Source organism: Odontomachus brunneus, unplaced genomic scaffold, assembly GCF_010583005.1.
Source record: "Odontomachus brunneus isolate Ranch 3 - 2012 unplaced genomic scaffold, Obru_v1 Obru_scaffold_083, whole genome shotgun sequence".
In the NCBI taxonomy this organism is placed as follows: domain Eukaryota; kingdom Metazoa; phylum Arthropoda; class Insecta; order Hymenoptera; family Formicidae; genus Odontomachus; species Odontomachus brunneus.
This window is the reverse complement of record NW_022639533.1, coordinates 1,412,446-1,428,334: the sequence shown is the minus strand read 5'-3', so window position 1 is coordinate 1,428,334 and position 15,889 is coordinate 1,412,446. Positions and strand designations below refer to the sequence as shown.

Genomic DNA, 15,889 nt, shown 5'->3' with positions numbered 1-15,889 from the left:
ATATATATATATATATATATATATATATATATATATATATAGTACAAGGTTATGCAGATCAAGATCGTTATAATTGCACTACTTTAATATTGGCTCGAGGTTTATCGTTAAGCTCAACAATCTAACAGCGATAAGCGTGTTTTCACTTTTTGCGATAAAAGTGTGTGCCATCTGCTGTAAAAGTATCGTTTCGTAATCCCACGTGCCGAGATCTCCATGCGATTGCCGTCGGTATCACGATATCGTCGCTACGCGAATCCGAGTGTCCTATGAAAATTGCAGACGCTCGATAACAGATATTGTCTATACGCAGCGAGAGACAGCGCGCTCGCGTGTATATCGATCCGATTAATTTATTATATGGTCGTAAAATATTTATGGGACGATTCAATTAGCGTTCACGCTAAACTACCACGAGAACGGAGCGGACCTCGAACACACGACAATTTAATTCTGATGCCGAAAAGAGAAAAAAGAAAATTACTTCGTGCAAGATATCGTAGGGAATAATTAATAAAACATCGCCGAACGCTTGGCCATAAATAAAATACAGATATTCGTGCTTAGAATCCCGGTCGAGTCGCCGAAATCGTCGGACAGTACATCACTCCCCTCTCCCCCTATGATCGTAGCACAAAGAGGGTCGCGGCTGGAATCCTATTTTCCACATTCAAAGAAAACTCCGACACGTGTCGCTGTATATCATTCGTGTTCTTTGTCCCGTTGCGACGGCGGGTGCGTGTGTTAAGATTCGACGGTTCATACGCGAGATAAATCTAATCTCAAAGAAATTCTCCGTGTGTGTCATGGATAAACGAGATGGGATATACGGCTTAAATAAGAGAAATGTGTGCGGGAGATAGGGACGTCGGGGAGAAGGGACTGTAGCGAACGTACAAATATTTCTCTATTGCTACCGGATTTGCTACCGAGCTGATAAAACGATGGTCTCTGGACCATCGACGTCGCTTAAATCCCCCAGAAATGAGTCTCTGGATTGAGGAGATTGTAAGGAAAAAAAATTTGTCGGAAATTTACCGCAAAACTTGAATCAAAACAATGAATTCCTGACAACAGAAAAAAGAAACTTGCACTACATATAACTTGAGATATTACTTAATAGCTCGTGCAATTAGAGAAAGACTGACTATATTCGAGAGTTGAGATATTTGAAACTAAAGTTGACACGTGTTCTTTATGGTTAGCTTGACATTTCTAATTTCTACTTTTAATATTTATAAACTAAAATTCAGGTCTCAATTAAGAACTATTGTGTAATATTAAAATGATATTATCATGACGACATTATGCATAGGAAAAATATTCTGATGTATTGAGAAAAATTTAGTTAAATTAATCAAATGTCTTTCTCTGATGAAATATGAACGAATCAGAAATCTGGCTGAAGTTATTCAACTTCAGTTTAAGTTCACAAAATTTACCTTGTCAGCGTTGTGATTTTGAAATAAATTAAAACCAGCCTCTCAAGGTTCTTCGGCTTTAGAAAGAAGAAATCGATTTAATTCTCGGCAATAATACTACGGTAGGGCCATTTTTTGAACGATTGAGGTGCTCTTTTTTTGCCACGGCCATTAGACTGCGTGAAAATTTGTTCGGATCTCTCCCTTGCCGCTTTTGAGTTCGCCGTCCAATTCTCCGCATCAATCTCGGCGCGTTCATTAGCCCTAAGGGTTACAGCATCGCATGCTCCGCGGCCGTGATGTAAACACTCGCCATTCATTGCGTGCCGTTTTCCGAGTCAACCAACGCGAAGCCGACGGAATTAAAGCAAACATTTGCGTAGGCACGGAAAAGGAACTATATTACGATTACTACATCTGCCATACCCTCCTCCTCTCCTTTTCTCAATCTCTTTCTCTTATTACGAGGGAAAACGCGCGCGTACGAGAGAAAGAGAGAGAGAGAGAGAGAGAGAGAGAGAGAGAGAGAGAGAGAGAGAGAGAGAGAGAGAGAACAGAGAGCACAGAGAGTGAAGGAGGGTCAGGAGCAAGAGCTTTAAGGATCCGCGACGATAAGAGAAGCGGGAAGAAAGGGAGGCACCCCCGACGTGTTTCCGATGTTGCGAGAGCCACGAAGAGCCTTCGCCGAAAGCTTCCACGAAAGAGCGCCCTCGAGGGTGCAGCCCGAGAAAGGAAGGGCGTCGGTGTAATTGAAATTTCTTTCGGGGAAACCCCATCCCCTAACTCTCCCCCATCTCACCCCCTCGCCCTCCTACTCCTCGTCTTCCAGGTCCGCTTTTCGCGGCCGTTGCACCGCCGTCCACACATGCATGCACGCACGCACGCACGCACACATACATTCCCGCACCCATCCACCCACGTGACTCGTACACCGGCCGCCGTCTCGAGGGGGACGCGGGGGCGCCCCCGGTATAATTGGATACACTATGTTGAACGGGGTTGAATAGACGCCGCGCGCTCGCCGGCGCGATGAGTCGCCCGTTTAACGGGAATATCGTTTAACTCCTTTGAGCGCGATCGATTTTCAGGAGGCGCGCGCGTAACACCGCGTGCAGAAATGGAGTGTAAAATTCGATAACCTTGTTATAATGCGCGTTGCGCGTCCGTCTCCACCGGGTCCCGAGGGCTGATTTTTCAATGAGACTAATATCGGGGCGCCGCGCCACAGGCGTGTAGCGTAGCTCGTGTCTATCGGCTGTTAAAAGCGCCGCGAGCGGGGTAGCAAAAGGGCCACTTCCCGAAATTCGAGAGAACAATCGATACTCGCCACGGGGGAATACCCTCGGCGGCGTCTGCGAGCGAGACGACGGCGACGACGACGACGACCACGCGTAGGCGGTGTACTATCAAACTGACCTTTCGCAATATCGATTAATCAGACGTTGCATAACCGGCATCGGGTGTAATGAGAGACATGCGTCCGTCAAAAGCCGCCGCTAACGTAATTTTAGCCGGCTGCGTCGCACAGTGTTGCATAGTGCTCGTTTTTACAGACAAAAATCGGTTTGAAATCTATTCAAGATATCAATTTAAAATTTTACATATATAAATTCCATACGGAAAATTATGTTTTTCTTATAGTCTCTAGCCAAATTTGGACAATTAAGACAGTGAAGGGAAAGAGAGTATATCTATTGCGGGAAAGTAATATACTATTTACTATTCTTAATATCAATAATATATAATATTATTATATATCATTGTTATTTTATATCATTTAACGTTTTATATCATTTAAGACGAAAACTATACCGAAATGAATTTATACACTATATTAAAATTAAAACTATATAAATAAGTAAAACAAGAAAAAACAAGAAAATTATTAGTAAGAAACAATTTATAAAACAATTTTAATGATAATTATATATCTGTCTAACAAATGTTTTGTCTATCAAGTTCTGATAGGTTCAACTGGAGTCGTTAGCACTCGTGCCCAGATTTTTTCGGTAGAGGTTCTTTTTACGAGACGATTTGTATGCGAAAAATTCCTTTATTACGTTCTTTTCCCTCTGTTTTATCTTTCACATCCCGATTTAGCTCCAAAAGTGTAAATTCCGCCGTTGTAGCGTTAACACAAGTTCGGCGGGCTGTAACTCACGGAATGTAATCATCGTCTTCACGGAACGTAATAATTGTAACGTGCGCTGTACGAGGAGTAGGATAGCTCACGTAAAGAATGACCCGGCAGTATGCAAATTAAGGGAGTATTCGGGTTAAGAGAGCATTACAGAAGTGGCGGCTTCGTGTACGAGCCGCGCGATTTATAGCGTAACGTATATATCGCGCCTCTAAAGGGGCGTGAATCATGCGAAAGACTCTATTTCCTGCCGCGTCCGTGTTAATGCAAGAGACGCACGCTGCAAACATGCATTTCATTTAATTCAATTCGTTTTCTCCCTTTGCTGACGTATATCATCCTCTTAAATTTCGAATTTCTCGCGAAACATTGAGACGCATCCGATTAAGGCCGACGGCGTTATTCCAATGAGAGATTTTCTCGTGATTATTACTTGATTGACGATGAACAAACTACGGTTAATTGGAACTATCAGAGCAGTTAAAATGACGAGCTTGTAATCTATATGTATAAAATAGAATGTATGTCTGTATGTTCTCCATTAACTCCTAAATCCTTCGACAGATTTCGATCAAATTTTGCTTAATTACTCTCTAGGAACTTAATTACTCTGCGGAAAATATAGACTACCATAAAACCTGAACACTACACATCTCCTCTGTCTGATTTTATTCCCTTAACATTTTGTGACAATCCGAGCAACACTGGGCAGCTAACTTTCTACAAAAATTACTCAAATTTATAACAATGCATTTTATATTTTTCATTGACGCGATGAATAAAAGTGGAAATATTAAATAATAATAACTAAATAATAATAAATAAATAAGATTAAAGATTAAATAATACATTAAATAAATATTTTTTTCCACTGCGACTTTTTTCGGAAACCTGTCATTTCGATCGCTCTGATGAAAACGGACCGTTGCTCGTCGGTAGTCCTAATGTTAAAGGTCTCGAAAATGTCTCGGGTGAGAGGCGAGCGAGTCGAAAATACCGAACAAACTTGACTCACCCTGAAGATAATAGGCTGGTTTCAACCTAACCAGACCCTGCACCTGCGAAACGCCCTGCCGTGTAGTATTGTGCAGCTGCAGGGCTGCCAGTAGATCTATACTTCCTCCAGGATCGCTGTCTGTCCTGATTCTCGTGCCCAAAAGCACGGCGCTACCCTCTGTGACCGGAGTCACCGCCGTCTCTTCCTCTTCCTTATTCGTCGTACCAGACACTGAAACATAATCGAATAATTTTACTGGATTGTTCAACGAAACATCATGCTTACGACGCTCTCAAATTCGACCGCGACAACATTTCAGAAATAATCAAGTAAAATGAAGAAAGATTAAAGCCAGGGGCACACAATGCTTGTTTTTGTGCTGGTTTGCTTGCTGGATGGAAATACTTTGTTCTGATTGGTGCATTTCTAAAGCTGGATGGAAATGCATCAATCAAAACAGAGTATTTCCATCCAACAAGCAACCCAGCACGAAAACAAGCACCGTGTGCCGCTAACTTAATATGTATGAGAGATAGTAGATAGCTATTGGTGCGAAATTTAACTCTCACATATAGCACACATACTTTGAACACCTTGATCCGACACACTGGGATTGTTTTCGTTTATTTATATTCCGTAAAAATGCTAATAAAAATATATAAAAAATAGAAACTTTGATCACGTATAATAGCCAAGAATAAGTAAGCTACTTAAGTAATAGCGCGAAAATAGAAATTATGCTACGGTTGCAAGCAAGCTATCAGGATAACCTCGTCGAGGATTGTTACACGTCTGAAAAAAAAAAAGAAATTGCAGAGATTTCAATAAGACAGCCGCGTTGTGGGTGGCAATACTATCCCGACTTCGCAAACTTCCGCGTTCACGCTATGTCGATCAAACAATTCCATACTCTTCCGGTCCAATGCGCGAAACGTCTCTCTGCACAATAGCCAGGACTTGGAATTTGTTTCGTTCGTCGCACAATTATCGCGCTCCATTTTTCCGCGTCCCGACCGATTCGATTTCATCTCCGATTACAGTCGTCGGCGAGGAAAAATCTTCCGGTAGATTGGCCACGAATAATTGAAGCCGAAGAAGGAAATAAAATTCCTCATCGGGTCGGATCAAAAGGACCGCGGGCTTGAGGAGAACGAAGTGCAAAAGGGGAGGAAGAAAACGATCGCGGGCGACGCGGACTTTTCGAAACGGCGGTATTGATCGGCTCTTCACAACTCGACGCTCGTTATCGGCGTTTCCGCGCTTTTCTCCGTTCCGTGAAGCCTTCAACCCCTTCCGCGAAACTAGCCGTCCGCCTCGTAAACAGCCTGTTTTATCTATCGCATCTCCCGCCGTCTATGTGTACGTGAAATCCATTCCGCCTCTATCGCCGCGTCGACTTCACGTTATAATGATTGAAGTCCCGTGGAAAGCTCTTCCGACTCGCTCTCTCGCCCTCTCCTTCTCTCTCGTTTTCTCTATCCTTCTCTCTGTGTACAGAGTCCTCCTCGCTTTGGGGGTGGCTACTTTCGCGACGAACGACAACTTCTGACATTCAGTTACGTGAGACATACGCTCGCCGCGTATCCGGTCTTCTCTCTTAACGTGTACTGCACGACACATTCCTGTTAGTCGATCGTCGAAATGGAAGAGATCGATGGTCAAAATCAATAGGCGACGAGGCCTAGTGTATTATGTTATCTTTATAATTTAGTTCTTTATATATATAATTTATTCATTTGAATCTGCGACTGAGACAACGACGTGTTTGAAGTAAAACTGTGCGAAATGGTACGCGGTTCTGAAGTCGGTTTCTGGAATCGGATACACGCGGCTAAATGCTATTCTCTAGATTGAGTTACACGACTTTAAGCCTTAGGACCTTCGCACACAAATTGACATAACAGTAACGTAAGACATACCGTAAGAATTGACCAATTACGATCGAGTATTCATAAAAATGGCGACCTTACGTTTCGACAATTCTCAACGTGATTGGTCAATTCTTACGATATGTTTTACGTTATGTCAATTTGTGTGTGAAGGCCCTTATGCGTGTACGAATAATGTTTAAAAATCATTATTAACACTCATTATCAATCATAATCAAAGCTATTGTAATTCTACAATTATAATTAGAGTTATTTATGTGATTTTCAATCTTAAGCGTTATGTGTAAGGCTAAAAATTGTGTAACTCTCGATTTAAGGAATAATGGGGCAGCCATGGTATCGTATCAGAAGAGGAAAATTGTCAGATCTTCATTTGTTGAGATTAAGAACGTACCCGTCTTGTCTAATAGGAGAATTATTTTGAGAGGACAAATAATCATTATATTGAAATAATCCTATTAACTCCTTTGACCGACCTTTCAATTTTATTTTTTATGCATTTTTGTTGTATTTGTTGATGATAGAAGTGAAAACATTAAAAAGCTATAAACTGCCCGTAAAACTCAAAATGAAATAATTAACCTAAATATTTTTCGTATTTCTACATTTGTGCCAAATTAAAAAAAAATCGGAGTGTACCTTTTAGATAGATTTACTTGTGAGTAACATTTCACGCAGCTTAAACGTAAAGTGATAAAATTCCGCTAACGTAAAATCGATCGGACATTAATAGCAATGAGGAGACACGGGCATTCCGATCGCGCTAATATTAAATGCTATCCGATTATAAACCGCATTTCCAACGACTGAAAAATTAAGAACTCGCGTCCCCTGCTGGATAATGAAGGCGGATGAATAAAGGAACGATCGGCGGCACGAGCACTCTCTCTCTCTCTCGATCGATCGGTTTCGCCGCGCGATAATATCGAAGGGGTGGCGGACGGATGAGTGGAAATGCGAATGGAAAGGTGAGTCAATGAATAAATCAGCACGTAAACAGTGCTGGTAGCATCGCTCGCCAACAGGAAGGCACGTGTCCAACAGCGATTCTTTTAGATACAGTCACCGAAATCTAGAATGATATTTTTAGCCCGCGGCGAGAAAACACCGGCAGGCAGACTCATATCGATCATTTCATGTCCTCAGGTTTTATTTGCGTACATGTTCACCGCTCCCAGCATAGGAGAGCTCTTCATCTGCAATGTATAAACACACCGGCGCGTCGTGCGCGTCGATACTTAAGATTTACTCCTCGTCCTCCTCCTCCTCGTTTCGTCCACTAAGAGACGACAGGTCCCTTTCACAAAAATATCTTCCGTATCAATACGATTGACACTCTAGCGACTAGTTTTTCTTGCGACTAGCATTGCAGTTAAATTTCTTGTCTGCATCCAGTAACTCCCAAAGAGACTTTTACTGTAAACAACAGACCGCTAGTCTCAAGGAAAAACAGGTTTTCTAGGTTATCAATGATTAATTAATCACAAAATGGTCCGCGTGTATCACGTATCGCAGATGTGGGACTTTGCTCCGTCTCTCAGTCGATTATTCTAATTAACAGCGATTATATACGCGATATTTATGCTAATTAGTTTCGAGTTTAGAGTTTACGTATGAATGCATGAATGGCCGCGTCGGTTTCCTTTAATCACGCGATATATGCGCAAAGGGAATTCTCAGGAGCCAGTTAACTAGCTTGCTTGATTCCTTCCTTCCTTCCTTGCTCCCCTTTGTCCTTCTGTTTTTGCAACACGAAAAAGATGTATAGATAGAGAGAGAGAGAGAGAGAGAGAGAGAGAGAGAGAGAGAGAGAGAGAGAGAGAGAAAGAGAGAGAGGCACTCGTTATCTTAGATCACATCGAGCCAAATCGTCCGGCAAATTAATGGTATCACCGATTCAGTCTCTCCGTCCAAAGTATTCACTCATCTGCCAGCGCATGCCTAACATACTGACTTCCATTCATAGGCGTCATCCTCGTTACACCTCGAATTTCTTATTACTTTTCAATTGCAGCCTAATATAATGATGACTTCGAATCTCGAATCGCGTTTAAATTGATAACTTGATTCCTTCCTTTTTCAATCCGCGAGAATTTACTTTTGCATGCGTCTATATTCGCAATAATAAATTAAATAATTCAGTTCCGCAAATAAAAAATATTATATTGTCATATCCGTATTGTCGTACTTTAATAGTGTTTCGAATGTTACGCTTTATTATCACATTATGTCGCAATCTTTTTTGGTAAGATCGAAACGTCACTAAGATCGTTATTTGCAATTTGATTAGAGAAGCGCGACTTTTGGAAAATGACGCCTATGTGAGTTGCTGTATGTACGGGCTCGTATGTGGACACATACGCGAGATTTCGTATCGTCAGTGGACAGAAAACGCGTAAGTGTCCTGAGACAGGATGACGTCGGGCGTAACGGGATGGAACGGAGCGGTGGCAGACTGCCGGGCGTCGCGACGCCCGGTATCGAACCGTACACGGTGTTATCGTGAAATTCACGAGAGAGATAGAATAGGAGATAGAGAGAGAGAGAAAGAGAAAGAACAAGAAAGCACGCTCGTGTCACGTAGTGTCTCTCCTGGCACGACTGTCACCGTCACATTTTCTGACATCCATCAATAAGTGATTATATTGATATGTGCATCAATTGAAGATGTCGCTCTCAACCTTCGGATACACTCTGGCAATTGTATCATGATCTTATATATCGTAGCATCCTATTCTTAATCTTGTTAATTTAATGAATTTTTATTTTATACTAAACTTGTGTCCAATTATGTCACGCTTGAGTGATATAAGAGTTTCATTATCATATTAATAAAAACCTTAAAAAGTACGAATAATTTTGAATCAATATTCAATATATATATATATATATATATATATATATATCCTCTAAAATCCTATTCTAATATTCTAAAGATATTAGAAATCGTCACGAAAACCTAACTGACTTAAGTCAGTAATCGTACCTTTTTAGTATTGATATCTCTATAGTCATATAGTTAGTTATCTAATTTGTCTTTTCCGACTTCTAATATCATTAGAATACTAGAATAGGATTATAGAATAGGAATATTAATTCAAAATTTGTAGGGCTTTGGAAGTTACGAATATCAGATTCTCAAGATTCACCTATCAAACCGTGTCACGTCTCAGCTGAAACACGACTATAAGTCTACTTAGAAGAAAGATTTATTACTTTGTTTGCGACTCACCCCGGTGCCGTGAGAAGTCGTTGAGCATTAGGCTCTATACAAACCGATATCATGAATATGTGTTGTGGAAAAGACACGTTAGAGTTAGCCACGGAATATTTACAATATCCAAGAACTTATGTATGTGTGGCTTTCATAGCGTAACGCTGAGAAGTAAATCAAACTGTCGACTCTAAATTTCTTACGTACAACTAATTACGAATTCAGTTACAAGCAGTTGCAAACAGCGTTCTTTGTTCGAGTTCTAGTTTATATTCTTTCCTCTTTACAGTCCTTTGGTTCTTTCCTCTTTACAGCACAGATCCCAGTCCCCAATATCTAAGAGAGCTGCATGAAACTGCTCAAACTTTATAACTCTCCCTTTCGAGTGCTCGCTCGCAAGCTTTTTTCGTCGCTGCTTTCACTCGGAAACAGCCGTTAGCCCAATCGTCAGCAGGGCGCCGTGTGCTAAAATGCTAAATAATAATATAAACAATATAAATACAAAAGATGTCAGTGAGGAATCGAGGGAAGTTGCACGGAAAACAGACGACACGTAACGTCGTCAAAAACTTTCTATTTTACCGTCCGTCCACCCGCGATCTCCATCTCTGTGGACGAGGGCTTATGCCAAGCGCGATCGCGGCGTCTCCGGCGCTGTGCTGCACTCGTGCCGTTCAACATCGGGTCGTTAAATCGCAACGACCGATCGTCGCATGTCGTGTCTTTCATTCACGACGATGAAGCGAGGCGGTACCGAATGCCAGGGACTGCGGCGCGAATCGATAACACGCGACGGTCATGCCGCGCGGAAACCCGTCCTCGTGGCGTACGACTCATCGATCGACACCTTCCGTTTCTCCGCGACCTCCGGCCCCTCGGCGTGATCGCGGCTACTTCTCGAGGGGGTCGCAGCCCCCGGAAGCCCGAAGTCGGCCCCGGGGACCGCCCGATGATGAATTTCGTCAGATAGGCACGAGCGAGCGTTATCGAGGCGTTCACTCTTCCGTGCTCGACGTGCATTACGAGGCTGGACGAATGCGACAGAGCTTTTTTGTCAGGCCCCGAGTATCCCTGGGCGACGGTTCTCCTGGTTTTTCGTCCTTCGTGGAATATCGTCGATAACACTGCCTGACGCGAAAATCGAATAACAAGGTGGAATGCGCGTTCATGTGAAATTAGAGTCGCCGGTGAGGGGTTCTGCGACGTTTATATTAAATTTTACTAATTAGAAGTAGATTAAATCGGATTACTAACTGAGAATAAATGAAAAGAATCAGTAGCCAATACTAATAATTTGCGTGATCTTTAATTTCAGTTAGTGGATACGCACAGTGATAGAATTTTATAGTAAGAATTATTACAGAACTTTAACCACAAGGAACAGATCGACATTCTACGATAATTGACCATCTTTTCGTTCTATATGTATTTACATTTTGGAAACTGAAATGTTCTATTAAAAAATTTGTTATATTTCTTAGCGAGATAAATCTTACCGACAGTCTATTCCTGCACTAACATAGTAAAATAGTGAAATTGAAATGTAGCAAAATTGAAAAGAATTTATATGAAAAAGAAAACTGTAATATTCTCTTTGTGTGTACAATGTATGTACAATGAAACGACGATAATGGTTGATGAGAGACTGTTGTAACGATTTGATATAAATCGTGCGTTAAATTGCAATTTCGAGGAAATACAGAGTAGAAATAGACCGTAACAGGCTCCATGACGATTCACGTCGAGGTATTCACTTTGATCGCCCAATTGCCATGATCACAAAAGTCAGAGAGCACTAAGCAATGCCGTTCCATGATTATTTCCTTGAGCTAGCTCGCTACTATTTTCACGACCTCAAACTGTCATCTGGCTGGTCAACATGGATAACAGATGAGTAAGTCGCAGCGGACCGGGCGCGATCGCCGCGGAAGTTCGGCCAATTCTCCCACTAGCAAGCCCCGCAATCGACTGGGATTCTACGACCTGATCGTATGACGATCACAAGGTTTGAACAGTCGCGCGAGCCAGACGGCAAGAATTTCGCGGGGTCAACGTGAAAAATCGCCGTCTGGTCCCGCCTGAGCGACGTGGCACGGCGCACAGTGAGGTCAAATGAAATTTCATATTTAAAAAAAAACTTTGGAATTTAAACTGATCCTTGCTTTTCATGAAAGCTGATGAAATTGAGAGGAACTATGTCGAGCAACTATATCAGATTTTGTCTTTCGCTTTCTTTCTTTGAAATCAGACATAAAGAAGTTAAATTTAAAAAGTTTTTCAATCAAACAGTAGACACATAATTCATTTCATATCTCGGCTAATTTAACAAGTACAGGTATTAATATTGAAATTAAATATTCAAATCCTGATGAGCTAGACCCTTGATATAATTTCATTAAATCTTAGCTGAACTTAACAAACGAGATTAATTAAAATAGTATCTAAATTTAAACTATTGTTTTAGGTAAGTCTAAATTATACTATTATATTATTATATATACTATTATATAATATATATTATATATATATATATATATATACATATTATATATATTATATATATTATATATTATTATTATATATATTATATATTATATATATTATTATATATACTATTATATAATGGTTATCAATAATTATTGTTCTTGAAATAATAAGTTTTGAGCTTCTGTATCTATTGGGATTATTGATATCGAAAAAATGTCTATAAATCCAACTTCCTTATGTCTGATTTAGAAGGGAAGCAAAAGACAAAAATCTGATTCGACAAAGTTGTTCCAAATTTTACTAGCTTCTATTGAAAAAAGACATCAAAGTTCGTTCAAATTTCAAGACTACAGCTGTTTTTAGAACCTAAAATTTCATTTGACCCCACTGTGTGGCGCGTCGTGTCGCGAAAGAGCCCGTCCGTCGTTCGATTTTCCTGACGATAGATCGTCGAATTTCGCCGACACAGCATATATGACCGCCTCGCGCGTGCTCGTTCGATCATCAAACGGTCAAGGTCGGGGCTCTAGTAGTTGGTCGACGACTCGCCTCACGCTAGAGTAACCTCCTTTCCCTCGGTATTTTTTCCCTTTTTTTCACGTCAACTCTGTCGAGGGAAGAAGCGAAAGTGCGGAAAAGCGGGCGCCGTTGCGTCTCACTTTAGACGCGCCGGAGAGAGCGATCGATTTTCATCGTTTTTCAAGCTGTCTCTTACGTTTTCGATGCTTTATATATTCTACACACGATTATCAATTAACAGTGGCGCGGTGCAGTCACGTGGGCAATCTATTGGCGTAAAATTCAACTTCTCATTGAACGTAACGAGAGTGTCGTTTCGCTCGGCAGTTATGACCGCGGCGCCACCGCTTTTAATGAGAGCAATCCGCGGTAATCGCCTTTGCAGCCTTACAGAGGCCACATGGAGTCGTATAAAGGCTAATTCCTTCCTCAATCGTGACGATAACAAGCAGCTGCTCGATCGATTGAATCTGGATAGACAGATATGTTAGAATTAGTCACGGAATTTTTATAATATCGAAGAATCTATACAGCTTTCATAGCGTAACGTTGAGAACTAAATCAAACTTTCGGTTCCAGATTTATAGTAACATTTTTTATTCGGTCAATAATCCTTCATTTTTTGCTTCTTCGCCCGCGCTGAATAAAAGCGATTGTTTCCAATTTATTAGAACTTGCTTCAAAAAACATCCAGATTTAAACATAGACGTGAATTTTTCGATTAACTCGTGATTGTAAATACAATATTATATATATTCTATGACTAATTAAAAATTACAAATGTAACTCCGAATTCAATCTTAATCTCACGTGAGACAGATTTCAAGCAACGTTCAGATAAGCACTACCCTTTTTTTGTATCTTTTGTAGATCTTATATAAATGTATGCTGCTTTGTTTTACCATGTTTAGCAGAAAAGTTAGTCACGTAGAAATTTTTTTGCAGACTAACCATATATTTTCAAGCCTCTAAATTTAGTTGTAAAGATACAGTAATGTTCTTTGTAATTTTGCTGCATGAAGCAAATATATGTTTGGTATATATGAGTTGCAGAGCTTTTGTATCAGGCAAATATTTGTTCTGAGTGATAACCTAAAATGCCAATTTTGAAATTTTTTTCTCATTTTTGTCATACATAGAGCAATGCTCCAATTCATTTTTGCACATACGCGTAAAGGCACTTGTAATTCTATGTAACCAATATGACGTAAGCTTTGCAGAAAAATGTTGGTGTTTTGTCGGTAAAGTTTTCAAGTATAGCATCGCCTTAGTATGTCTCAATCGATTAAAGTGAATTTGTTCTCACGACTGTGGAGTGTGCATCAGATTCGTTCTACAATCTCGAATGAAAATATTCACTCGACGGTTCGGAACGGAGAATTCGCTCTAAAAGTCGCTCGAATTCGAGCGTCTCGACTGTCACACTGCTCTTCGAGCGGAATTTGACTCGAAGAGATTTAGAGGGCATGAGCCGCGCGTGAGGAATATCGTCGGTTGCCGCGCGATGAAATATTAGAATAAGGAAATATGATTAAGTAAAAGCGCGGGACGAGGGACTCACAGGACGTATGTATTTCCCAGAAGGAGGCACGCGACATATTATGCATGCAGGTATAACTTCGCATAGCTCATCCATGCTTGCTCCGATGCTCAATATTTCAACGGCTGAGGAATCTGTCGCGTCTGTCCGATATAGCGCACACACGCGGCATCGAGTAACATCGAATACGTGTAGATACATAAACATGACATACGTCTATCACACCGGCGCGACGGTATAAAGAAGCGTAACCTCGTGAGATTTGCAATATTTAGATTTGCGCGGATTATGAACGAATTCCAAAGTACAATGGCTCCGTCGTTCCCTCTTCGATACGCCAATTAGACGTGTTATTTCAGCCTCGATCGTTACCCCGGACCGGTCAAGGGTGAGTGTTACTTGATAGCGGCGCAGGGGAGAGCGCGATGACGTGACGCAATGCGGATGCTGGGCGCACGAGAACGGCCGGACTTACACCTCGGATTATACGAGTGCGCGCATTGAAATTTACGCCGTGGATTAGCCATATACACACCGGCGACCGGGAATGGGGGAAGGGGATAAATGTAAAGTGTTGGCGTAACGACTACGGCCGTCACAGCCTCACAACGACGTCGGGGGGACGCCTAATCCTCAATTACGGCACGCGACCCCTTTATTAATATCGCCGCTCTGTGTAACGCGTCCGCCGTAACGACCGTGAACAATTGAAGTGCTGTGAATAACGCGATACGAGCGGCTCGTGTGTATCTCGTCGACCAGGATAAATTAATGAATGCGACACGACGGCCGCATGTCCTTGCGATCAAATAAGTGCGGCAAATACGACGTGCGACACGCGCGTTTACTAAACAAAATAATAGTATGTTGTGCGAAATCGGTGACAGGTTATCGAGCGAACTGGTTAACGCTGTGACAAGGTCTATGCCGGACCAATTTCGTGTCCTGCGTCCACGCCACGTGCGTCCCCGATAATCCACATATGTATATTTCTTAAATAAATAGCTAAGTCTGCTTAAGTAAATAGTAAGTCTGCTTTATAATAGTTACAAAAATACTTCGTAATTGTTTTACTTATAAATAGATTGAATGAAGAATTTAGCACCGATCACTGGTGACTTATGCGGAATATGTTAATAAATATTTAAATAAAAATTAATTAACATGATTAAATAAAAAATAACATAATTAATTATATAATAATAATATTGGGCTTATAAATTATTATATTCTACGTGCAAACAAAAAACGTAAACTATGAATGAGATATTATTTATACAGACAATAAGTAATCTATGAATATTGTTCAAAGAATGTATCACTTGTGCTAAAAAATAATTCAAGAAAAAATTTTACTTAACCTTTAGAATATAAATTTATATATTGTTTTTTAGACAAGTTAGAGATAGATAGATAGATAGATAGATAGATAGATAGATAGATAGATATTAGGACCTTAACTTAGTTTCCGCCCGCAAATGTTAGATGGCAATGCAAACAGTTCTAGTAGTCATTACTAACGAAACAGGTAGTTTGTGATTAATTTCGACATTTCTCGATAACATTCAGTCAGCATACACAATTATTTTCCTAAACAACAATTTCTTTTGCTTTGTGAAAAATGGAACGCGATAAAGTGTTTTTTCGACATGTGCTTTTGCACTATTTTGATTTGAAAAAAA

At 40.7% G+C, this 15,889-nt stretch overlaps 1 protein-coding gene across 4 annotated transcripts in view; it reads right to left on the bottom strand.

Annotated features, from left to right (window-relative positions):
- LOC116847838 (protein kinase C-binding protein NELL1-like) overlaps nt 1–15,889 on the bottom strand; it is a 105,446-nt gene that overhangs the window by 37,239 nt on the left and 52,318 nt on the right. For all 4 annotated transcript variants that reach the window (XM_032823262.1, XM_032823263.1, XM_032823264.1 and 1 more), the window contains exon 2: nt 4,577–4,789. In XM_032823262.1, the coding sequence (XP_032679153.1) occupies nt 4,577–4,789 (213 nt within the window). The remainder of the gene's footprint in view (nt 1–4,576; nt 4,790–15,889) is intronic.